This window comes from Bombus vancouverensis, chromosome 7 (genome assembly GCF_051014615.1).
Source record: "Bombus vancouverensis nearcticus chromosome 7, iyBomVanc1_principal, whole genome shotgun sequence".
NCBI lineage: Eukaryota > Metazoa > Arthropoda > Insecta > Hymenoptera > Apidae > Bombus > Bombus vancouverensis.
Window position 1 is genome coordinate 10577701 of NC_134917.1, and position 27101 is coordinate 10604801.

The following is a 27101-nucleotide window of genomic DNA, read 5'->3' on the forward strand; positions in this document are numbered from 1 at the left end:
ATGAAAAATATTCCTGCGGTGTACATCGGATAACGCTAATGCTGACAACGCATCGAATTCTAAAATTCATATCTTGGTAGCGGATGGTGCAAAAGACATGAGTTTGTAATGTTCTGGAAACGACCGAATGTCAGCTGCGAGAATGTATAGTAAAAAATGGAGGTATCCGTGTACAAATTTTAACATTTTCTTCATGTGAGGTTTTAATGTGATCAATCACTCTCTAAAATATTTGTATTGTGTTATTCACGTTTTCCCAAATATTTATAAATTATATATTTAATATATAATAAACCGGACACCCTGTGTACGAATATTGTAGTTGAAATTATACTAGTTTGCAGAGCACTTTATAGCATATTTTTGAATTACAATAGAATTTTCTTCAGTACATGTTCCTTTCTAAAATATAGTTTAAAGTTATAAAAGATAAAATTTTGTAGTGTAGAATACATGAGTATGGAATGTGTATTATATAGAACACTAAAAATGAGACAGTAAAATCCCAGTAGCGTTCACTTCAACGACATATCATTTTCTCTTATACGTGTTCCTGTTAACTATATTTTACTGAAATAAATAATTATTATTAAATTAAAATTGCAAATAACGAGCACCAATGACCGAAATAATCAATGTATGCTTTAAAGGTAAATTAAATTTTTTTTTGTTCCGTTAAAATCCATTCTAAATTTCTTGACTCACATCGAATTTATTTCATGCTTTTAAAGTTTATACTTTTGAACTTTTAGGAAAGTTCCATACAAGTAGTATTGTTTAAAACTTTTGACATAGCTAGCAGTATGTCTATTTAGAAAAGATTGCCGACATTTTGACAGGATTATAGCTAGTCTCCATCAAAAATTCAGCAACGCAGAGAGGCGGGTTTTCCGATTGTCATGTATTCAAATTGAATGTTCCACCATCATGAATCGTGGACTATCAACTAGGGTTGAACGGGAAGTGAGAAATATATTTTAATCCGTTATGTTGGGAACATAATTCCAATTGAAACTGTTCTTTATTTCGATTCTTTAAACAATATTGACTATTCATTTCGAAATTAATTAATGTCTCTTTCTTATTACGAAGCGATATTAAAATTTAGAAATCGACGAAAATGTACTTATCAGATCATTCTTCTACGATCTTATTACAATGTATTCAAAAACTTTTCATACAATAAATATCCAAATACTTTCGTGAGTCTTTGTGCGTTCAAAACTACGCCGATATTTGGAGATTGAGCAAGTTACGTATCAGAATACAAATATATTTTACAAAGTTCGTAGCAATTTATCGCGTGCATCATCGTACTCTAGAATCGTATCCCACGAAGTGGTTAGAACACATTTTCCTGAAACGTGTGAGTCTCCCGAGCTTCTGTTGCGAGGGGCCTTCAACTTGCTTACGTGCTTTACCCAGCCATCTATGTTGCATGATATTCCTATATGCTTCTTCCTCTGTATGTGCACGTACGCCTTTGTTTCACGTGTTTCAAGGGTTATTGTGTTCGACTTACCTCCAATCGACCTTCTTCTTCCGATGCCTCGTTGAGTGACTATCATCGCTTTACGGTTTTTTCTCGTTTGGCCGTATCGTGCTTAACTGAGGCTCGTGAAAAATTTAGATCGCTACTTAGAGAGTTTTCGAAACGTTCCTAAAACGATATTACAATTTATCCCAGTTTAATTGAAAACTCCTAACTGAGAGCATTTATTTATACAATAGGGAGAACAATATACAGTGACAAAAGAAAGTATAGCCACACCATTGCATGCAATATAGCATTTATATAATTAATTAAGTCCAAGTATATTAAACTTCGTGTCATGTATTTTTATATGATTAGAAAGTTTGATACTATGATATTTCATACCAAAATGAAATGCATAGAATGTAATAAAAGGACACTTCACAGGAGAAGAAAGGTGTGTGCGAGTACTTTTTCTAACCGCTGTATATGTATAGTATTATCTTGTAAATTTTATAATTTCGAAGCTTTGGAAATTGTACTATGGAGGCATAAAAGATAACTTACTTAATAAGAAAAATTTAACACGTTCACTCCCAACCAGTCTTAGTTCTTTCCTGATAGAAAATCATCAGAAAGTATAAATGAAAAACAAAAAGGAGGAACATCTATCTCTTCCAGAAAGTGAGATATTACTCAATAACAATCAACTAATGTATCGATTTGACAATTTCTTTTTCATATTGAATACGTATAGAAATTGATTGTATTTGAAGGAAGCAACGTTTCGACGCAAATTATAATCGTTCAACAGCAGTGTCTAAAAAAAGTAGGTTGATACTTCCTATCGATGGAACAACTTCCAATAAATTTCTTTACTGTTACTCGCACAAGCCACCGCCTTTCGTTCGCATGAAAGGTAAATGAATTCTGGAAAGCATTTTCCGGGCTGCAATTCAACGCCTCGTTTAATCGGAACGAATAAAAGCATACGTCGGTGTGCATCGAAACAAGCTGACAATAGGTTGCTCGTTGCACGCCACTCGCGGAAAATTCATTTAAATGTGCAAGAGGTACTGTTAGTCATGACTGGTGAATCGTCTACGCGCATCGATCGTATGTGCCTCGAATCCTTCTTTTTTTTTTTTTTTTTTTTGCGACCGTAAAGAAACACAGACGTGCGAATATTAATTGTCCGACGTTTTATATCGTTCAGCTAAAGTGTTACTGTTAGAGTTGGAAAGAAAGAATTTCAAACCATCCGTCGTTCTGTTCAAAACGACAAATTACGTGTAAATACGGAATATTCTACTGTGCCGCTTGAAATACTTCAAATTTTTAGTAGACGCAATAGCTGACGAAGGTATTTGAACATCTTTTACATATTATTTCGATAAAATTTTCAACAAAATCTTATTACGAGATCTGTTTAGAAATTTTTGATTTATATCATTATTAGGAAACTAATTCGTCTTATAATATTTTATGATATATCGTACAGTAATAGAAATACCATACTTTACATATGTGTACTGTACTAATTATAACCACGTTTCCTAATTTAACCATGTTTCAAATTTGATAGTTTGAATGTTGCAGTATTAATGTTGTGTAACTATATACGTATAATATCAAATACGATTATTTAATGTCGTTTTTAAAATCATAAAATATTGCCCTTACATTGTTTATTATTTGTCGAAGATGAGTGATGTGAAAATTTCTTTTAGTTCCTCCTTTGTGGAATGTTTCGTGCTTTGTTTTGAAAAATAATGCGAATAAATATTGGAAACACGATATATTGTTTAATTTGACGATCTGTAGAGATCTAAAGAGCATTTTTCTTTCATTATACTGGCAAAATTGTACGATAAAATTTAATTGTATTATTATTAAATTAATAATCGTGCAATTAAATTTGTATGCCCAACAAATTGATTGTAGTCAATGAATTTTATGAACATTTATAACTATTTATTAAATACCGTACAAGCGTAATGGTTCTATTGAATATTTGTTATTTCCGAATTCTACGAAGCGTAGAAAAAAATTCACTTGAACAAGAGGAAACATCAATAAATTTTATACTTTAATACAAAAGCAGAATAGCACAGAATTGATTTATTATTTGGTATTCTCTTCTTTATCCCAAAGGTTACACAACAAACAATTTACAAGTAACTCGAACCACATGAATTGCACGATACTGTCTATAGAAAAATCGTTCGTCTTAATGAACGTACTATGTACTCTTTTTCACCATATACACATGATCAAGAGGAAGTATATATTGCATTTGCATACAAATAATGTGCGAAACGTGTATGATAATTAACATTATTCGTATGAATTTTCAATATTAACTAAATATGTTATGTAGTAAATAGCTATGATAAAGCCAGAATTAAGTAAAAAAAGTAAAGTATTTTCATTCAGGACTTCGTTCATGGAGTACACTCACAATACCCGAAGACAACTAAATTAAACTTTACTTTCTTTTACTTTCTAAACTATACTTTTCTTAATCTTGAAACTTTCATACACAATATTTTCGCTTGCTATTTGAAATACCGAAGACATTTCAAGTGGACAAAATTAATGGAACACCCTACATACGTATTTTTGCAATTTAAAGTTACTATCGCGGTACTCCGGAAAGTAAATTGCAAAGGGCAAATGTACTTGGCAAGTTTTTCCATAATTAACAGAAACCTTTGATTTCGATTTTACAGACTCGGAGTACGAAGAAGAACAGACCCCGAGATATAGACCCGACTCGTTGGCGAGTCTTTGTCGAGCTACGAGATTCACCGAGGCAGAGCTGAAGAGAATATATCGTGGCTTCAAGGCAGAATGTCCCACGGGAGTCGTCAGAGAGGAAACTTTCAAGTGCATCTACTCACAGTTCTTTCCGCAAGGAGGTGGGTGCATTATGGCATAATATACGAAAGATTTTACCATCGTTTTAATTAATGACGGATACGTGCCGGAAACTTAGCGGAAAATGAACACAGCATTTTAATTCGTTCAGCTAGGGATGCACAAACTAACTTTCTCCAACTCGACTCTATCCAATTTTTGTGATTTCTAGATAAAGCGTATGACGTAGTACTATCAATAGCATGGAGAAATAAATAAAGGAAATTATATTTTATACGTATATAAAATGTTAAAAAGTAACATGTAATTGTATAACAATACATAGTTACATCACCATGTTGCGAACTATTCTTTTACGGGATTAAATAATTTGTAATTTTGAATATTTAACCCTAGTACGTCCTTTGAGTCATTTTTTAATCAATCGTGTACATGAGCACATTTCTTTTTGAATTGAAGCGAAAAGTGGTAAAATCTAGTTATAAATAAGAGAGAAGTCATTGGAAATTCTATACTTATTTATTCGATAAATGATAAATAAAAACTGGTATAGCATTAAAAAGTATGTTGATGTGAAATTCGAATATAAGGACCAGACGAATACTATTCCATTCTGTTTATTCGAAGTGTGTATTCACATTTAAATTCCCTCTGCTTCGCAGTAACGCGGAGCTTCGACGAAAACCATAAACAATAGGCTAGCTATATGCGTGTAGATACTGGGTAAAGAAAAACACAATGGGAGAGAAAGCACAATCGAATAGAGCAAATAGACCCACGATACTTCGTTGAATGCAGATATAGTTACCATGGTAACAAACTCTCGTATCAAAATCGTCCTACGTTTCAGCGTTTCTCTTTATCCGTAAAAACGATATCGATATTCGTCAGTGAATGGCTTTCTATCGATTTCAAATATTTTTGTGCTATCCGAGGCTTCTGTGTAACTTGCGAAAAGCTTGCTTTAAATTCCCCTAACGACAAAGACCCCTATTCTACTTTACTTAGAATTTATGGCGTATTCAATCAATCGAAGGGCTCAGAAGAAAAGTAGTATAAGCAATAAAATTTTTAATTCAACGATATTTACATATAAGTTACTATATTACATTTCCCACATTTATATTATAATTTTGTATTGTACATTTGTTTCAGAGAATAGAACTGCCAAACGAATTTCATTGTTCAATTGTTTTCATATATAACATATCGCTTTCTTGCTTATAACTATCGATTTGCTACCATGTATGTAATATGCGGTATTTCAGAGTGAACGTTGCGTTAGTATATTCAGAAAGCTGTCCTAAAAATGTCACTGCAGTTTTTGATTGACGGATCAATTATCTTCGCTTTAATTAACACGTGTCGACCACTGTAAAAAGGGAATAACTAATCTACACTTCGGTTATTATTTGCTTTATTATACTTCATAGTACGATATTTACAATAATGATATCGATAAATTAAGAAGATAATAGAACCTTTTAAACCGTGTTGTAGAAGAAAAATGACTGCACCGCAAAATTGGCGCAAAAAATTGTTCATGACAAAAAAAGTTTGTGGAAAATTCTTCAATTCTCCTATATAAAAAATATGTATGCGTAGAGCAATATAGTACCGGTGGAAGTTAAATTATAGTACGAAATTGTTCGTAGTCGACGTTCTAATATTCAAAGTCTTTAATCTGCAACGAAAAGAGTAAATTTATTGTTAAACGCGATTTTGGGAAAGCATTAGAAGTTTTATTGGTTTGACTAAGGTAAAAACCTAAGATTTTTGGTCAATGATTCTTTTAAACGTGTATATCGGATTTTGAACTCAATCTTGATGGCATTATCGATTAAAGCATTTTTGTTGGCAACGAGCACACATGGCTGAAGTGTCGTACTACTTTGTACGCAACTGTAAGTACACAAGACGACCTTCGATCCCCTGATAGTGACAATTTCTCTTCACGAACAATTTTATGGCTGAGTGCTGCATGTCGTATCGATACCGTCATTTGTTTGTCGTTCGATACAAGAGGAAGAACGATCGAGAATTTACGGAGGGCAAACCTCAAAATCTGAGAAAAAATGTTCCGACAAGCGTACAAATTCCAACCGTTTATTCTTCGTCGACGAAAACCAACAATATGCAATGATTTATGTAGCCTTAAAACTCTAACTCTATTTATGGAAAAACTTTGGTCAAAACATTAAAGCAGAAACTTTTTTTAATTAAAAATTTAAGAGGCACATATTTAGCTACAGTGTATTTATAAACTTTTATATAAAGCAATGTAGATAATTTTAAGAAAGAAGAATTACAATTTTTGTCATATAATATAATAGAAGAAATATTTGTTTCTATAAGAAAAATTAAGGAACAGGAATTTATTTATACTTAAATCATACAAATATTTCAGTAGTGAAATTTTAAATAATCAGATTCTATTGAAACGTAATTAAGTTATATTTCTGCTTCGTGAATAATAGTAAATAAATGTGAAATCCACATAGTTTTTCGTAAATCTCGATAGTAATTACCGAGAGAATAAATTCGACTGTTCCATACGCGGTTGTTTTGCATAATAGTTGCGTGTATAACAGCTGTAGTATCTCACGTGTTACAATTTCACCTGCAACATTTACTACAATTTATAGGTGTAGGGTATTAGTTTCATTTACATTCGCGATAGTAGCGTCAAAGAAAGATCATCAAACTGATTGCCATAAAATTATTGTTATCTGGAAAAATTATGATATACTAAAAATTCATTACAAACGCTAAATAGAGTTTATTATTATTAGCTTCCTATCTTACAAATGTAATTAATTTTCGTTACAAGTAGCAACTTTATTGTAATAATAATATTTCATTACCATTATATATAATCATGATTATTAATTATAATATTCATTAGTAAAAATATAAAAAAGATACAACAAAATTATTTTTATCCTTAATTGAGAGAGAGAAAAAGAGTAGCTTTTAAGCATTCATTAAATAAGAAACGTCTATTTGTTTAAACAACCAAATTATTATTGTCAATAGAGCAAGTTATAATTTTAATGTACTTTTTGTTCTAAGAGTTACAATAAGAGCGGCACTAGTCCATACTATCAAATACGACAAATAGAATTCAATTGACTACCTAAAACTTTTGGATGTAAGCTATATCCGATGGCAACATGGTTCCGACATTTCGTCGATCCTACTGATACCAGCCAGACTTGATACCAGATGTTCAGTTTCACGATCGACTAAATTATAACTCAGCGACGCGACGACTCGATCAATTACTTCTAATTCTGTGACTACTGTAAATCCATTTTCAAATCCTTCTTTACAACACGTAGTATGTTCATGAGTCTCTTATTGTGTCTTTTCGATCTATGTCAAGAAATCCAGACAATTCCATCGTTAATCGAACTTGCGTGAATAAAAGTAAACCTATACGTAAAGATTCTCGCCTGTAACTCTCTGTGAGATCAGTTGGTTCTCTGAAAAATACTCTTTTTTCTTTGTTTGTCATTTTTCGAAAACTAAGTGTCTGATTTGGAGCAGCCCTGATGAGATAACCTTCCTGAAGTAAAACGGTTGATTAAATCAGGAATTTGTGGAGCAGAAATATTTTGTCAAAAACCTCGGAGAGCTTATTATATTTTCTTTTCTCTCTTTTCATTTTTTCATGTTGTATTAGGAAGCTTGTGCTACCCAATCGGCGCTGACCCGAGTACAGCGTCGCAAAGCACAGTGAATTTTATGACTGTTAATCTGGGTTTCGCACCATTGTATTCGCCTGTGTTCCTCTGCGTTCCACGTATAATATATGTGATATGATGCGCTATTTTATGTACATATTATATAAAATATTGTACGCTACATCATATGAGAACACCGACTTCGTTATCACAGCCAAATACAGAACTGAGCGATTAGATATATTCTTGTTTCTCATGCTGAAATTTCAATTAAAGGTTTCCATGGTAGCACATTTTTTTGTAGATTCTCAACATTTTCATAAATACACATTGCCGAAATCGAAATTCCAAAATTTCAGTGCTATAAAAAATACGTGTTTTGCGTAGGAATTTAAGAGCAATATACTTAATTAGGTCACTCTCGTATATTTCTGTTTCGTTTCCAATAAAACAACCGAACAATTTCAAAAAATAATTTGATTAGTTATTAATATTCGCTTGACAGAAACAGTTATAATATTACGAAAATAATACATGGCTATATATCGAATTCTTTTCAATAACAATCAATTTTTCGTGATAAAATACAATACAAAAATATATGGTTGTAAATGCTAGCGGAGGTACAAGGGTCAAAAGGATCAGCCGCGAGCGTCTATCCCTGCTTCTTATCAAAGAGATACATGTTTGTACTTATCTAAAAGCCCTCAAGCGTTTCGAGAAGGTAAACGAAACTCTCATGTATGTTCGTGCAATGAAATGAGATTTATACCTTTGGATCTGTCGGAGGGAATGTTCAATGACAAAAGGACGTCCTAAGGTTTGGATCGATAGTCGAAAGTCAAAGAGGTGAATTACGACAACACGATACCACCCATTTTGCTGAATAGTGAATTTTCGCTATAAGGTTGCTTACAGCAACTATTGTCTAACTTTGGAAAATTGTATATGTCTGATATAGTATAATGTACAATATCTAAATAGATCACATCTAATATCAATATATAAAAATACAATATTTCACGTCAAATATAGATTTGAAATTTTATTCGTGTAGAATTTGAAATCAATTAGATATATTGACATAATAAATATAGTGAAGTATCTTTATAATCTTTGCGAAAAATATTCGTTTCGTTAAAAGCTTGGAGCATTGTGATTTGTATAACAAAGTATTCTTGTTTCAAAATGATCATCTAAATGTTGAAAAGCTAATAATACCCAACACACGTTTTGAATTATAATTTATATACAAAATTAAATGTTTTAAAGTCACGGTATTCAGTAAAATCTGATCTTTCCAGCGCAATTAAAATACTTTAACTTTTCAACAGTATAAGAATAATTAAAAATCGTTGGCACGGTAATGTTATAAATTGGAAAATGTGAAAATATGATGAACCTTATTATTAATGGAAGAGAAATACAATTTTTCGAAGCATATAAAAAATACATAATATATTACAATTGCTCTTAGAAAATGAAAAATTAATAATATAAATATGTTTTAAATAGAAATATATTGTATAAACTTAGGTGTATTCTTAAAAAAGGTATACAATATAAAATAATAAAGTACCCTCTAAAAACGTGCAGTTTCTCGATTTGGAGCTTGTGATATGTAAAATTAGTATAAGTATACGTGCTATAAACCGTTGTTTAGAAAGTAAAGTCGAAATTGACTCGTTGTTCAATTTAGAAGATAGTAAAAGTCTATTTTCATCATAAAATAGAATCCTTGTGCGGCGAACAAATTTAACTTATAATATGGTTCCCAAATTCTTCCATAGTAAACAGGAAACTCGTATAAAGTTGTAAGAAAGAATATCAGACGAAATGCAAGTGGGGAAAGTTATTGTTAGTATTCAATAGATATCCATTTCCGTTCTTTAAAAGAATATAACTTCCCAAATCCCTGAAAAATGTAAGTTTGATCCGCAAACTTTTACTTTCCTAAAAAACTATTCATTGCTTTGACAATATCATTCTTCTTTTACTATTCTTAATACTTTTCTCTCATATCTTCTTATGTCTCTCTTTTACCATTATTTATGTAGCAAAAGTATACTCTTATAAAATATTCATATTACACAGCGCAACTAATCTTTAATAAAGAAAATTATTTAAAAATTGATGGGATTCAGTTTATAATGAGCTCATCAGTTAGCCTAATTAATTCTAATTAATTTTTATAAACTTCATAGATTAGATGAAAAATCAAATGTGTGCAAAATACTTGTGTTTCGAATTTTCAATTCCAAATGGATAATTTTACATTCATTTACTTTTCAATTCCGTATGTCGAGTAAAAATTTCGAAAGCAACTAGAATGTAGATTAGAGTTTGCTTTCGAAGATTTGGTCTCTGAGCAGGTCTTTTACCATAAAAATATTACCACTTTACCCCCAAGCGCAAACGTCGCTGCATCGAATTCCCGTTCCAGTGAAAAATGTCCCAAGAATTTTCACAGTGAACGAAACTTATCTCAACCGTATAAATATTACTCGAGAAATACAAAAGATATCTTAGACTTTTTATGAGAAACTTTTATTGTTCGATAACAATCCTACTATATTTTTACTAATGTATTCGGTTAAATCTATTTTGTTAAACAATCAATGGGATAAAAAAAATTATCAGAATCATTTAGCAACAACAAACGCATAAATTTGATAAGTTTCATAACTTAGAGAAATCTAGTTCAATAACTGTTTCCAATTTAATATCGCATGTTTGTATAGACTTGGTACATACATATATACATTTATACGAGCAATATCGTCACTTTGATGGTTTCAATACCTGTTATATATAGGAATTGAAACCATCCTATAGATATGTACATACGATTTTAATTGGCTATAAACACGAACAGTCAGAGATAAAAACAGAATAAAAATAATTATAATATTCTCGAAAACAAAGGTCAATACATGTATTTAAAAAAGAGGACAGTTTGCGGAATATAAGGAAATTTATAAATATTTAGAAAAAATCTATTTATCATAATAAATAGCTTCCAATGCGCAAATACAAAAAAAAGGCGATTTTGTTTTTAATTGCAGTTGTTGTAAGTTATTTCGCACGAAATACATTCTATTTATGTGTACATACTTCTTTACTTTGAAATCAACAAATGTGCAAATTCTACTAAATATTATGTTCTTAAAGGACTCAAAGTTTTTATATTTAGCGGAAAGCTTAAAAATGTTGAAATTAGATATTAAATTAATTAGTATTAATCTCTTTATAGTTTGTGATAGGGTGACATTCGGAACACAAAACTAATTTTTGATTTTTGTCTTGCCATCAAGTAATAGCATATCTGTCTTTCTCTAGAAGCCTAATTCGTACAAGCTTGACAACTTTAACGAGTTAATCTGCTTTACGCTGGTGCTCGTGCTAGCACAAGAGTCCCACTGTGATAATTCGCTGGAAGGAGTTGAGTACTAATTTCTAGACGAATCCTTTCAATTGAAGCAGCACCTCCGAGATTTCTGCTTAAGTAAAGACGAGACTGACATTCCTTAACCTTGACACTTCTCTACGAAAAGTCTCCTATAACGAAAGACGTGTAAAATATCGTCGTTCAATTTTTGGAATTATACATTTTATTAAACTGTTATGTAATTCATTTAATTATTTTTTAAAAATGTAATTAACAATGTCATACGTAACAAATAACATTTTTTAATGATTTTTCATAATTTTTCCTAATTTGGAGTCGTATTGAATACGTATCTAATTTTCATTCAAGTTTCATCTCATCTTTATATAATTATTTTGATTATTTTAGCGACTTTGAATGAACATGCTACGAATATACATATAATAAATGTAAATTTACCAACATTCAGTTGTTTCATAAAGTATCAAACTGCTATCCTCGTTTCTTTAAATTCTATACATATATTTCCATTGAAAACTACGAATAATAGATTATTCAAAATATACTTTTCTCAAAGAACATGTATTGTAACTACAAGTTTTCCATAATATCGATTTATTTTGTTTGATAGGATAACGATTTTCTTTCGAAGAGAACGAAAGAAATGTGTTCCTTCTAACAGAAATAAAGTAGCATCTCCGTCAAATAATTTCGAGTATGAACCTCTGCTCTGAATTGAACTTCTGTTGGACAAGTAGAAGTTATTAGCGCACACCGGTAGAGTTTCAATTTACCATGTTAAATTCGACGATCTGGAAAGGTTTCCTTAGAAAGGTCACTGAGTATTTACCATCTGAGAAATTCAAGTGCTTATTAAGGCTGTGCTTCTATGTATATTCGGTAGACTCTCAAAATTATTATTGTCAAGGGTTTTCTTTTCGACGAATCTTCTTTAAAGTAGAAATTCGGAGTTAATTTTGGTGACGTCCAAAAAATTAACTAAAAATTGTAAATTATTCGCCTTAGAAATATTAGATTTAAAATACTGTCCGTATCGATGTTTGCTATGCTTGTATATTATGTAGCTTTTCGTTTAGTGATGACATTTTGTGTTAGTGGAAAATGTGTTAAGGAAGACAGTTTTATCTGTCTCTTGTGGCTGTGACCTTTTTTTATGGGTTACCACTTTTATCTCTTCAACGTCATTTCTAATTCTATGAATGTGAAATCTGTTATTCGTAAATTATATTTATATTGCAATTTATATACAAGACGAAGTTATAGAGTCGAGTTGGCACCATTTACCTATATATATTTCCCTTAAAATTATTCAGTCTTTATCTAAAACACTTTCCAACGTATCGTTAATAGCTTCGAAGGCACTTGAAAGGATTAACATAAGCAATAATTTATTTTTCCTGGTGAGGTATAACTATACAGATATTCCACGAACGTGATTAAAATATCTACCTTTATTTACTTTTCCAGCTAATACTAGCCAGTATGCACATTACGTTTTCAACACCTTGGACCAGGATCATAGCGGTATTCTCAGTTTTGAGGTAAGCACGTTCTAGTATGTGTTACATTATTTACTGTTAACTTTATTTACTCGTGCACTTCTATTATCCAAATTCTAAACCATTAAATTAAATAATATTTACTTAAAAATTCAAATGATTAAAAGTATTAAATTATTTAATCTTAAAATAAAATAAATTAAAACATAAAATTTAAAAAATATATATTCGGTTAAGGTGCAATACTCCGTGTGCTTTAAAAGTGGTTATTGTTAAACAACTTAGAAAAAAAAAACTATGGAAATAAAAAAGAACATAAGAAGCGATAAAACTAAATTTAACGAAGAAACAGGTACAATATTTGTACGCGAAACCTAAAGGAATTTTGTTTCGAGAGTCTTTAAAATCTGTCATAAAAATCTGTTCTAAAAATTCATCGAACATGGAAATAAAAACACTGTAGTACGAAAGCATCGAGATTCATCGTAAACACTGAAAAATTTGCTTTGAAACTGAATTAAAATCCAATCAGCAGCGTCGTTACTCGGAAAGCTGTTGAAAGTATGTGCAAATAAGGATAGGATATTAACGGCGATCGATTTTCAACAAAGCACTCAATTCTACTTCCAAGGGGAAAAAAATGAGCCACTTTCAGATCTAATTATTACAAGCCGTAGAAAAAAAATTACCAATTCGCAACGTTAACTACATTTAAAACCAGAATTACACTGACAGAAAGTCTCATTATCTACGAGATATCGCATAAACGGAATTGCCCATTATGAACTTTCGATACTCTCAAATGATTGTTACGCATCTTTGTTGCCAGTATTTAAACTGTTAAATTATCATTAGAAAAAAAACTTGCACTTGAAATATTTTTTAAATGTATTTTATTCAGTAATATAGGATGTACAAATACAGATTAACATTAAAAGACTCAAGTGTTATACGTTGATTTATTGAAGTCAAAGTAAAGGGTGTAGTTTAGTGTGATATCTATATGTACCATGACCGTAGAACACTATAATTTCTCTGACATAGATGTTCTGATAAATAAGAGAGAATCTACAATACGGCTATGTACTTTATGGACATGAATCCTTAAAATTACATGTTTTTTTCAACTAAAGATTTAGTAGATTAATGTTTTATAGCACACGTTCATTGACAAGTATTTTTAAACACATGTTTCTTGTGTCTCTTTTCTTCTTCTATTTTGTAATAATGTTTGAGAAAAGAATAGAACTCTCTTAAATAATAACTTAACTAATAACGATATAACCTAATATTTACCATTTCAGAAAGAGAATATGTTATAAATTTCGCGTGGAACCTAAAATATTTAAAATATACAGCAACGATTTAAAGCGAAAACGATTAACATGTCAATGTCGAGACAAAAGAATTTCTGCGCGATAACGAATTTGCGCGATTGGCAAAAACGAAATACGATATATAAAGTAATATAATAACGTTTACCACAATAATGTTAAACGCGTAATAGAATATTTCCAGCGCACACTAACAATACAAAAAAATAATTATAACGATATATTGAAAAGTAGATGTTACTTAACATTATAACGATTAATCGTGAAGTAAAACTACTTGTGTTCCGCTAGCTCCTATAAATTAGAATCCCATGCATCGTTTAAAATCGTTAAGTGTACCCATAATCCTCCTTAGATAAACATATTTTTTCACGCTAGATCGGCAAACTGGGTCGTTTATCTTCGAGCCTGATCTTTTCACCGTTCTACGCTCTTAAAAAGTCTACTTCTATTGCATTGTACATTCGTCTGTTAAGTCGAATAGTTGGAACTGTTTTTTGTATATTTGTAAAACTAAAAGCTTCGTGACTGTGATTTCGCATGAATTGTCAATGACCTAGTTTCCATACAACGAATTGACAATGTAGAATCAGATTAAGCTATTATACTCGCAGAACAAATACCTTAACGAACGAACTAAAAATGAAAAGATTAATATGCAAAATATAAAAATCGATATGATAGCGACAAAGAAAATTCCATTTCCTTTGCTCCGATACAAATTACACATAATAGCGCCATATGACCGATGCTTAAACGTTGTTCATGCATCGCTCGCTGAAGCAAGCATTTCAACGTCCCATATTCATCACGCGAATTATTGTCGCCCTTGTACAATTAGCCATTCGCACCGTTCAATTGGCAAGTGTGCTTCGAACAAATATTCGACGGAGATTAACGATAATTGCCACTAGCAGGATGCCACTAACGAGCACCATAGATCTAACTAAGTTTTCCAATCAATCGATGGTGCAGTCCAATTAATCGATGATTCGCGGTTAATTTGCCGACGGTGCAGCCGTTCCTCCTCTTCTGTTTATTATTTCGAGAATCGAGAAATAAGAAAACTGAGGGGAAGTCGTTCGAAGATAATTACCAACTAACATAATTATCTCTGAACGCTTCGGGCTGAAGATGTACCTTGTGTAATTAAACCTCGGGTTGCCCGAAGCTCACACATTGCAGTAGCTTTTTACGTCGCAAACATTTTCTCCCGTCTGTTCTTTTCGTTTTCTTCGGCACACAATAAAGCTTCTACAGTAGCCTTTGACGTCCAACCTCCTTTAATTAACTCCTTTTATCAGATTCTCTTTAACCACGTACATACAGGCTTGTTTATAGAACAATATAAGTCAACTTTCGAGCGTCCGCCCTTTTTGCTGCTCTGACAATGGCGAACAATCGAAAATGGATTGTGTTCTCGTTGCGGTATGTCTTGACCATACGAGGTTCGATTACATACAGCTCTGTATTATATAATAATATTTTCTTTCGTTTTTCCTTTTTTTATTAATATTAATAATTGACGTTATTAACAATTCTACTTTTCTCGCTTAATTAGGTAATTTAATTGAACAATATATGTTTATACTTGTATTTATGAGATGGTAATATATTAGTAAAATATCCAAGAATATCAGCTGACACATCTTCTTTAACAGAAATTTGACTAAAATTTAACTGAAATTCGATAATTAAGATGAAATTCTAGATAAAAAATTATGAATTTCGAAAGAATTAATCGGAAATCTCTTCTCTTAATACGTACCGCTGTGCATTTGTCTGCAAAGGTGAAATGCAAACTCCAATACTTTGCTCGATGGTATTAAAATTTCTCGAAACATAGTTTCCTCTTTAAAAGTAGAATGTTTCAATTTCAGAGAAGTAAAACCTGAGTCGACATTTTACGTCCTGGAAACTTTCTACGGTTAATAGATCGAACAAATTTATCAGAATGTCCTATGAAATAACTTTCCAAAATTATGGAATATCCTTCCAAAATTATGGAATAACTTTCCAACATAATAGAATGTTAGCTTCTTGTTTTAGGACAAATAAAATTAACATCGCGTCTGAGAATTTACTATAATTTTCAATCAAATACATCGAGATCATATGAAAGAAATAACATTTTTCTCCTTCTTGTCACATGTTTCACCAACGAAAGAAGATTCAAACGTTAATAATACATCGACATTAGAAAAGTTTTACGTTGTAAAATTTCGCGTGTGAAAGAACAGAATATAAATGCTTCACCAGGTCGTTTCAAAGAATCGTTCCCAGCTTTCTTTCACAGTTTCTAAAATTGACCAGGGGAAGACAGCTTTATCCTACGACATACATTATCTTGAACTGGAACGGCTATTGGTCCAGTAACACTTTCGGGTAATACACGTCCTTATCGAGCCGAATCGCATTACGAGCTCACCCTAAAATCTGCGAACGCGTGCAGATCACCGCTACTGCTTTACGGTACGATACTTTTTGTAGAGAAATTTTTATCTCAGCACGACATGACTCCTCCATCTTCGACTCGATGGCACATTTTGCTTCTATACCGGTCGTTTTCCTCGAGATGACAAAAATGAGTTCACCGATTTTTAGCTCAATCGTATTGTTTTAGAAAGCCTCAATGTATAGTAACTAAGTATGTTTTTAACATAGATACTCGAGATAATGTAATGTTTCGAAATTTTTAATTATTTCTCGAAATGTGTAAATAAACTGAGCAAATTTAAAGTTATTTTTTGTTAATATGTAAAAATAAAAAATTTGATATTTGTGATAAAATACATTTGTATTTTATCTCGATAATCGTTTAAAAAAAGTTTTAGAACTGGATGTAAATACTAATCAAATGAGATACATACTTTATGTACTGGTCAAGTAGAATGAGTCTTTCAATTGATCGATAAATTCAATTTTCGTTAAATAATCATCCATTGCATAGACGTTCATGACTAAATTCACAATGTACCACTCAATGCGTTTTGTCCTTTAAGCTCAATCGAAATCGTGTTCAACGTTAAATCGCTGGCGGCATAATCACGAAGACCTAAATCAACAATCGCTATTTATTCCGGCGAGCATCGCTGTTTGCGATTAGGACTGTTGCGAATGTATCTCCTATATTTGTGACCAAGGCATTCCTACTTCGGCGTTATAATGCTTACTTACGCTACAGGCTTATTTGCCTACACGTTCACTATACAGCCTTGTTCAAATTGGAAATTAATGTTCGCTATTAAGCTCACTTTACGCAAAAACAAAGTTGGCAAACACGTTCTTATTAAGAATGCGAAAATTAAAAAGAGCAAGATAAAGGTTTGTAAAAATAATAGAATATACAGTGAATCTCAAAGGTAATTATACTTTCGCAATTATTGAATTTGACGAATTGAAGCGTATATCATAAATGAAATATAAATTAAAATGTATGCCATGGTGAATTTTTTAGTAAATTAATTATGTCACCTATAATCTCTCTCTCTCCCTCTTTTTCTCTCATAATCTTTCGAGGTTGAAATTTTTATTATAAGATGACCTCCAAAATCATTAGTACGCTGCACGTTAATTACTAATTTTCACATTCTTCTATATTAACAACAACTTCGTTGGTCATCTTCAACAGCTTATGTATATTAGATTTTCCATATAAACGCATCTTCAGTTTCATACGACCCCATAGAACAAAAATCTAAAGGCCATAGGTCGAGTAATCGCGGGAAGCATGTCACAGGTTCACCTTTTCCTAACCATTGACCATTAAAAGTTTCGTTCAACGATGCTGTTATAGTATATCTACAGGGACATTATCAAATAGGTCAATGTTTTACTTTTATCACTACAAGATATTATCGTATAATCGAACTGGGTCATCTCGACCTTATAGTATTAATCTTACATAAAAAAAAAACGTAAAATATAGCATTAACAATACAAAAAAATATATTAGTTTATAACCATGGAACAATTCCGCTGAAACAAAATTGTGCACATTTGACCGGTTAGATCGGAAAAAATTGTACGTTAAAGGGTTAACACGCGGAAACAAACAACGTTACAACTGTCTGCTTCCGATCCGGCAAAATGCCCGTAACTCGAACATCGAGTATCTTTAACTGGTTCGTGCAACGCACGAAACGCTCTCCATCGATTGCTTTCGAATGAAAAAACGCCGTCGTAACTCAATTTGCCATAATTGAAGCGTGTGCTAATCCAATTTGTCCCATGAGCATGAACTCCAAAGTGCTTTTGGCCGTGGCGTGTACGCGGCGTGACTCGTGTTGTAGGGCGTTATTATTAATTCTTTTTACAGTTTTCAATTACTTCGTACTGGAAGATGTCGAAGCCATTATTACAAAGTTGAGCACGTTGTATGCGCGACATCGAATAAAGTACACGACAAATTACTTCGTTTGTCTTGGTGCACGAAGGCAATTTATTCATAAGCGAGGCAGAGGCTGCCTGGCTTTTTACGTTTACTCGCATCATAAAGTTGTCGACGACATGTAGAAGACAATATAACGTGTCTCTTGGTAATAATCAAAACTTCAATGAAAGCGTTCCCGTGGCTAGAATACGACCGAATAGCAGTCGCAAACCGAGTAACAACGTATTATGAAGCACGTTTTTCATGTATTTTTCTTTATTATACTTCGTAACTTCGTTATTTGAAACTTTATTATCCCTTGCGCTGATATCGTGCAGATGATAGGTAGTATCTATATACTTTTTTTTATACCTATACGATATTATATCTACACTTTTTTTGTAAACTATTCAAATTATAACTAAATTTAGAAGTTTCGATTATTTTCCTTTGTACTAATTTGTATTAAACTATTGCGTCGTGTAAACGTGAAACAGACAATTTGATTAACGCAAATGAAGATTTATTAGAAACACGTAAAAAGCCTTGTTTCCAAAGAAAAGCGCGATACAAAGTGCAAAATAAGGATAGAAAAGCGGCTCGAAAGGTCCATGAAAATTTAAACTTTGTACGTAACTAAGATTAAGTATCGTTGCTACTGATTCATTTCGATCTTTGTAACACCTAATAGAAACAACACTTTAGATAGGATTAATGATTATACATGTAGAAATCGGATTGAACAAATTCTTGATATATTTAGAATCATGGCTTATAAAAGTATAGAGATTAATAGCAGTGCTATATAATACTGATATTTATTAAAAAAATCATGATATTATAAATATCATTATCTGGGAAATATTTGCATAATTCTTATAACGTAGCATTCTTGTTATTTACATTTTTACGATATTTTTTGATATATTTTTCGGTCACTAAAATGTATTGCTATCCAAAGAGATAGCATAATTTTAAGCATTTCACGTTCTCTTCTCTCTCACGACAATTGTACCCTTCGTTCGTTGGTCTTCACTGACCTACTCCAAGCTTTGACACCTGCATTCTGTTCAATGATAAACGCTGATTCAGCGTTCTCCCTTTTCACTATCGCCAGACTGGCGTGCGTATTTTCAAAGAAAAAGTAGGTCACCACCTTTCCGGAAATTCGATTGCCATTCAGTATCTTTTGCAGTTTAAATGTTGCACTTTGAAGTCATATCCTTCGAACCAATTGAAATAACAACTTATAACAAACTGCACTTCCCAAGACACGCTTCTTTCCCGGTGTTCTATGGATTCACTCAGAAACGTGATACTTTTCCACTGTACATTTTACATTCAATGTGTAATATTCATTTTACACGGATTATTGTTACTAATACAACCGAGAAGAGGATAATTCTATGTAAAAATAATAAGTCGGAAGCATAGAACGAAATTTCATGATTAATAGACAGCAAATGCTTCGAATATATAATTAAACTCCATACTGTTTTTCTTCCTTTAACAACTTGAAATATTGAATTTCAACCATATCGACTACAAAATCACTAGATAAATTTCATTCGCGGGTTATTCATAAATCATTTTAGATACACATTAAAGTTATTTCAAAATCTATTTTATACATCGTTAAAAAAATTCCACTATCGTAATATTCCATCGTGAGATACGTGATAATTAGAATCTTTTGTTTCATCTTGTTGATTTTCATATTCCTTTCCCATTTCTAGTTTCTCATTTATTTTTAACAAAATACTGTCCGTAAATATAATGCTGTTCTTATACTCATAAGGAAAATAAATTCGAAGCCTTAAACGCGAACTTCAACGCGAAACGCGAATTTCTCGGTATATGATAAAATTTGAACCGACTGCGTAATTCCTCTTTATGAAACTTTTCTCTCAATTTTGCAAAAAATCCGCTTCCTGTTCTCATCTTTCGCTTTCCTCGTTTCATCTCTCGAACCCGTTAGTGCTCTTTGCTCTCTATGCTGTTCGAAATGAGCCACGTTAACAGCGCCGACGAATACATCTCTTTAATGTATAAAGAAGTTACTAACAACGTACTGTTCGTACTGTGATATGGTATCCTTTAAAATTAAGGGAAAACCATTTTGGTCTCTTTAATCACAGTATTTATGCGCTTGTGCTTGTCTCTTTAAGCCGTTTTGCAAAGGTAATTCATTGAAAGGAGGAAATTCGTTCAAAATTAAAAGATTCTCCTGGATAAAAGAACCGCGGAATTCTTCGTATGTTTAGGGGCAAAGTAAGTTATTAATTTAAAATTAATTTTTAAAGACACAGGTAGAAATGATGTACGATTAATGAATGCGTAAATGCATGTACAAATTATCAAATCATGTTATACTTCCTTGCGAATGAAGACACATAAATATGTATTTAAAATTATACATAAATATCGAACGTTTTAATTAAACTAATATATCCGTAAGCTCGTTTTAAAGTATCGAAAGTAATAACGAGACAAAAATTATAATGAAAATAACTTCGGAATCATAGAATACCGGCAGAATTTTCGAGAAATTAATTCTCCACGCAGAACAAATATTGTCTACTAACTAGAAATATTTACAGTGTCACGTTAAACGATCTCACACTTTTGATCTTTAATGGAGCCCTTTTTTGTGATAATTTAAACTTCGCTGAAAGCACGAAACGCTTGGTCTATTTTAAAACGCCATGCAACGTCAATGCCCACTTTTCTTGGTGAGTGTAGTCGAAATTGCGCTTTCGCATATGTAGAGCGTACGGAAACGGAGACACAGTGTCGCTGCAATCATTCTCTTCCGGCGTAAAGTCAAGCGTGAACGAGTGGTACAATGGAACAGAGACGAAAGCTACTACGAGCCAGCTCCTCCATCTTCTATCGCCATTCAAACTTCTGCTAGAATTTCCATAATAATTATTGCGTCTGCATTGGAAATAGTTAGCCTGTGGTTCGAGCTACTTGTACGCGTAACGCCCACGCATTATTTACCGCGATAATTCCCTGACATTTTTCATTTTCGCTCGATATATTTTAATTTTGTACAGAACGTAATTTATTTGCAAAGTTACAAACGTAGAACTCAAAGCAACGTCGATCCACGGCTCGTTTTTTCCCAAGCAAAACGACGTTTTGGCTTCCTGGTTTTCTGCTCAATGTATTTCAACCCTTTTGGCAGAATGAAATTTAATGAGAATATTACAAATGAGCAACTCGTAACAAAAACGAACCTTCTCCGTGTTTGCCTTCCTTTAAGAAAACAAAAGAATACTCTAGTACCTTTAGTTTCAATATATGTACTTGAGTTTTCTAATAAAATATTCACATCACAGAGAAGCCGCTTAAATCGTTTGGTAGAATCTCATAGCGAAGATAGTTTCCATAGAATCTATCGATTTTCAATCAAATGAAACAATGCACAAATCAATATTTTATAACAGTGATTAACGTCTCTTGATTTTCACTAAATTAATTCGTACGCTTTGGTAAAATCCACATTGTTATAAATCGATGAAAATGTGTGAATGTTTATGATCGTTAATGTGTCTGTTGATTTCATAAGAAGATTGTAAATGTCGTTTTCCATCGTCAATTTACCGCTAATTCGTGCATCATATTTTAATAACACATTCGCGTATTGTTAATAAAAATCCTGCAAGCTGTCCACGTACTTATAAGCAGCAGTGTACGCTTTCACGTCGTGGCGAGTTTCCGGTTCGTAAGTTGGTGAACTGGCATTAAAGTTTATTACCCGTGGGACGATGTAGTATCTGTCGTTATCGTCGGACAGTCAATTATCGCGCGATTAAATGGGCTTTTCGCGTGTGCACTTTGATTTCGATTTAATCTCCTTCTCGCGTGAACAAAATCGAAATTTTACGAAAGCGATACAGCGGCTACCAACGTCTGTTACGTTAATGGATTTCTCGTTACATCTATCTTTTGGTATCGAGCGAGAGGAACTCGAAAACATTATTTTAATCACTATCTTTTGTGCGATATCAGTAACGCGGAATACGATAATGCGTATAGTCGGGTAATGACAAAACTCGCGTATAAAACGGTGAATAATTCGATATGTTTTACATTCTTGTTCCAAAACGAAAATATTCATGCCTCTAAGATAGAGAAATTCGTCTATTTTACTGTGGAAACAACATTAATTGTACAAATTAAAATCAAATACTTTGAAATTAAATGATTCAAAGTCGAGATCGCGTACGAGCAAACAAATCGCGTGAAGATTAAATATAATTACAATGCAATACATAATATAACTAGTTGAATTTAATAAATAAATTACTTAAATACAATAAACAATGCCGATCGATCTGTTATAAATCGTTGTGTAATATATCTACAAACATTGATAGAAAAACAAGTTTTAAATCTCATCGTAATGGGCTGTTTCAATAAAACAGTTCCCTAGGTGATAGAGAACTCTAGATATCAATGGCTTTCCCAATTAAACGACATACCATTAGTTGCAGTCTATATTCTATGGCATGGTATCATCCAATCGAAATGAAGGTGTAAATCGAATTTTAACTAAAGTATACAAGCTGAATCCACGATAATCTATTTAAATCGACTTCTCGTTCATTAATTAAACACACGAACGATGTTCGTCGTATTTTATTCCCTTTTCCATTCTCTATCGTTAATATTTCATCACGTTTCAATTCCTATGATATTCGTAACGCAGCAACTGATTATATCAACAATTTCGAAATTTTATTTTTCGAAGCGCGATTATATAAATTGTACCAATGATCAATAATATCGATGAAAATTGACGAGAGCCAAGAACAACGAAGACAACTTTTGTTTTTAATAAATAAAATTCCTTCATAGATAATAAAAAAAAGACGGATGACTGTAATCGTTTATAATAATAATCATCGTACCTAACCAAAATCATTTAAGCTATGACGTGAATCTTTATACTTTAACTTTTTAAATTTGTGTTGTAACAGTTATAGACTGACTTCTATTCTGAATATTCTGGTACGTTAATTTAACGCACGATGCTCATTTCCAATATTCATATTTCATATCATTTTATTGTTTCTCCTCTTCGTTCTCTATTATGGATATTTTGTCCGTGCACGAAACAGCGAACAATTTCAATATACGAGATGTCGTATCTAATACAGCAAAGACCAATTTTATTCCGATGTTGCAGGACTTCGTTACTGGTCTCAGCATACTGTCTCGTGGTTCCATCGACGAGAAGCTGCGCTGGACGTTTTCCCTTTACGACATCAATGGCGACGGTTGCATCACAAGGGAGGAAATGACGGACATCGTGACAGCTGTATACGAGCTGATGGGAAAATTTTCTGACCCGAATATGGACCATGAGGGTGTGCGAGAGAAAGTAGATCGAATGTTTCAGGTATGAATTTTTCCCTATTGTGCAGATTTCCTTATCGTGTAGATATTCATGCGTGAACTTTGATTAAAGTTCGATTAAAGTTTGCACAACGGTAATTCATTACGTTACATTATTGTGTTCGTATGTTACATATTATACCAATACGTTAATTAGAAACTTAATGTGCAACCCTTGGTACGTAGTTAAATTCATAAATCTTCCCTAGAGAACGATTCGATATAAAACTCGGTATAAAGCGCAATTTAAAATATCGTAAATCAAAAAGCAATTTTAAAATACATCGCGATAAATTAAATTAAAAAACTTTCGCGGCAAAGAAGAACATTGCTTGCGGTTAAATTACAGTTGGTGAAGTACAGAATCTCAAAGTTTCAAAACACAAATCGGTACTTTAGAACATTTCTTAAGAGTTATTTAATATAAAATGAAATTTTGTCAGCTATTACGTCCTTACATCTGTACGTACTATTCCTGTAATTTTCTCCATATAACATTATTCTTGTGCCATGTTTCATGAACATCGAAAGCATATTCGTTCCATAGACCATCTGGTAAAGCACCAGCTATACTGTCTGAGGACTACGTATATAGAAATTTTTATAAAAGAAAAGTTATAATTATTTTCTTCTTATTGTACATTCATCATTCGCGTCGAAATTACTTTGTTAGCTTTAATATTAAATTAAAGAGAACAGATACATACATGTTCGAACATAGATCGAGTAGCAGTATAATATTTTCTCATTTGAACACGTTCATTTGAAATTGTTACAAGTATACATTGTACGCTTCACTGTACATCGTACAATCGTGTTACAAGAAATTCTGATTTTTACCTTTGTACAAAGTACATCAAACAGCTTAACCTATATAGTTGACAATTAATTTGTCGAATTGAAGAGTTGCTGGTATAGTGCGACAGCTAGAAAATCGATGAGCTACTCGATGATCTTTCATCGTAGAAGGTAACAATAGACAGAAAGTTTTCACAGGCTTTGACAAGCTTGTTCGTTCACTTTGACGAAGGAAAACGAGTGCTCGTAAAGCATCCAGTCGATTTCAATGATGCAAGGAAAAGCCTTTCTTTTTAGCGACTGTCACATTGTTAGCCGCGAATGACAATGTCTGCGATGATGTACTCGTACCCTTGTCTCTGTTATCTTTTTTCTACGTCGAATAAAGGACGATTCGTTTCAGCGAGACAATTTTGGTGCGGACCCCATACCACTGATTTATCAGAAAGGAGTTCCTGTTATCCTTCGTCTTGAGATGTCCTCAATTTCAACTAAATATCTTACGAAAAGAAAAGATAAATATATCATAGCATTATTACAATTATTCTTTTTACTAATACTTTTTTTTTACTAATTAGCAAGAGTAACATTCAACAAGTAAGTGTATCAAAGCACGTACCAGATATTTCGAAAATCTTTTAAATACGTAACATAATTGTATTAGTAATTATGAAAATGGCCTAATCGCAAGTTAAAAACTAAAAGAGACTAAACTTGTTATTTATCTTCTATTATATCAATTTACATTATAATAATATGGAAACATTTTTTTAACATTTTTTAATAAATTGGATAGATTGCATTGCAATAAATTGAACTGCAAAATGAAGTTTATAGTCATACAGTTAAAGCAAAATATACAGGGTGGTTGGTAACTGGTGGTACAAGCGGAAAGGGGGTGATTCTACGCGAAAAAAGAAGTCGAAAATATAGAATGAAATTTTTTTTTTAATTTTTCTTTTTTTTTTAATTTTTTCATCGAGACAACGATCTACAGTAAGATCCGTTATAACGTACCGCACGCGTACCGAGCGAAAATTCAAAGACGATTTTCTCGAAAACAAAGCCTCAAACGAAAAATTTTTATTCTATATTTTCGATTTCTTTTTTCACGTAGAATCACCCCCTTTCCGCTTGTACCACCAGTTACCAATCACCCTGTATACTTACACTAAATATCACTAAATATTGTTTTCTTTCAGAATTATTTCAAGCTTTGCCGATATTATTAGAATATTCGACTCTCATTACAGTGATGCTGAAATCTTAGAACGTTTCATACAGTACATACGATATGCACATAAAAATTTTCTACGACAAGCGTTCACAGTTCGAAGTGGCTTTCGTGAGCCACTGTATATGTACGTAGAGTAAACGAATTAACAAGCAATTCAACGGTAAAATACTGTAATTATTTGTTGCATAATCAATTGATAATTTCCAATCTTCGTCTCGAGTGCTTGCTGTAGCTTGATCATGTTTATGCGCAAACGTCATGAATGTTAAACTTCTGCCACGAGGAATGGTAACGCGAATTTATTGGCAAAGCTCGTACGAAATCCAAGGGTAAACGGCTTGTTTACGGCTACCGGTTTTCGCGTTCACATATGCATGCACATATATGCACAAAGAGCTAAGAGAACTAACAAACACGAACCGGGGGATGAGTGGCGAGGAAACTAGTACGATTCTAACGTGAAATCGCATTGCAAAACATGCACTGACGTGCACTGACTAAATATCCAAAGTTCTCTAAGCGCTTCGTAGTCTATACTTTTCGAATCTTGTTGCTAAAGCTACCGAACTTCGCCGTGTTCATTCGACAAAATGTTCACTAGTTCTATGAAATTCAGGAATATAAACGCTTCATTCGACGCGAGATCAATGAAACTAGGAGATAAAGTATATATCCATATCTTTTACTTTCTTTATAATTATCGATTATCGATTTTTACATATTTATATTAAGCGTGAAAAAAGAAAAAAACACAAGAACGAACGTAAGTTTAAAAGTATATGATCGTATGCTTGGAACTAGAGAAGAAAAAATTATATGAATCCTAGCAATTTATTCGTTGCTATCATATTCTTAGCATTATTTCCGATACTCTTATTGACTTTTTATTAAATCTACATGAGATACGGACGTTATTCTTAAATATTCGTAAATATCCTTATACATCAACACCTAATTTTTCGATTTTCCTATGACCTACAAAACAGATGTATTCTTGCATTTTCGA

At 32.3% G+C, this 27101-nt stretch overlaps 1 protein-coding gene across 2 annotated transcripts in view; it reads left to right on the forward strand.

The window, feature by feature from the left end:
* LOC117159026 (A-type potassium channel modulatory protein KCNIP1) overlaps positions 1–27101 on the forward strand; it is a 434143-nt gene that overhangs the window by 394541 nt on the left and 12501 nt on the right. For both annotated transcript variants that reach the window (XM_076620081.1, XM_076620080.1), the window contains 3 exons: positions 4207–4395; positions 12917–12990; positions 23852–24064. In XM_076620081.1, coding sequence (XP_076476196.1) covers positions 4207–4395; positions 12917–12990; positions 23852–24064 — 476 coding nt within the window. The remainder of the gene's footprint in view (positions 1–4206; positions 4396–12916; positions 12991–23851; positions 24065–27101) is intronic.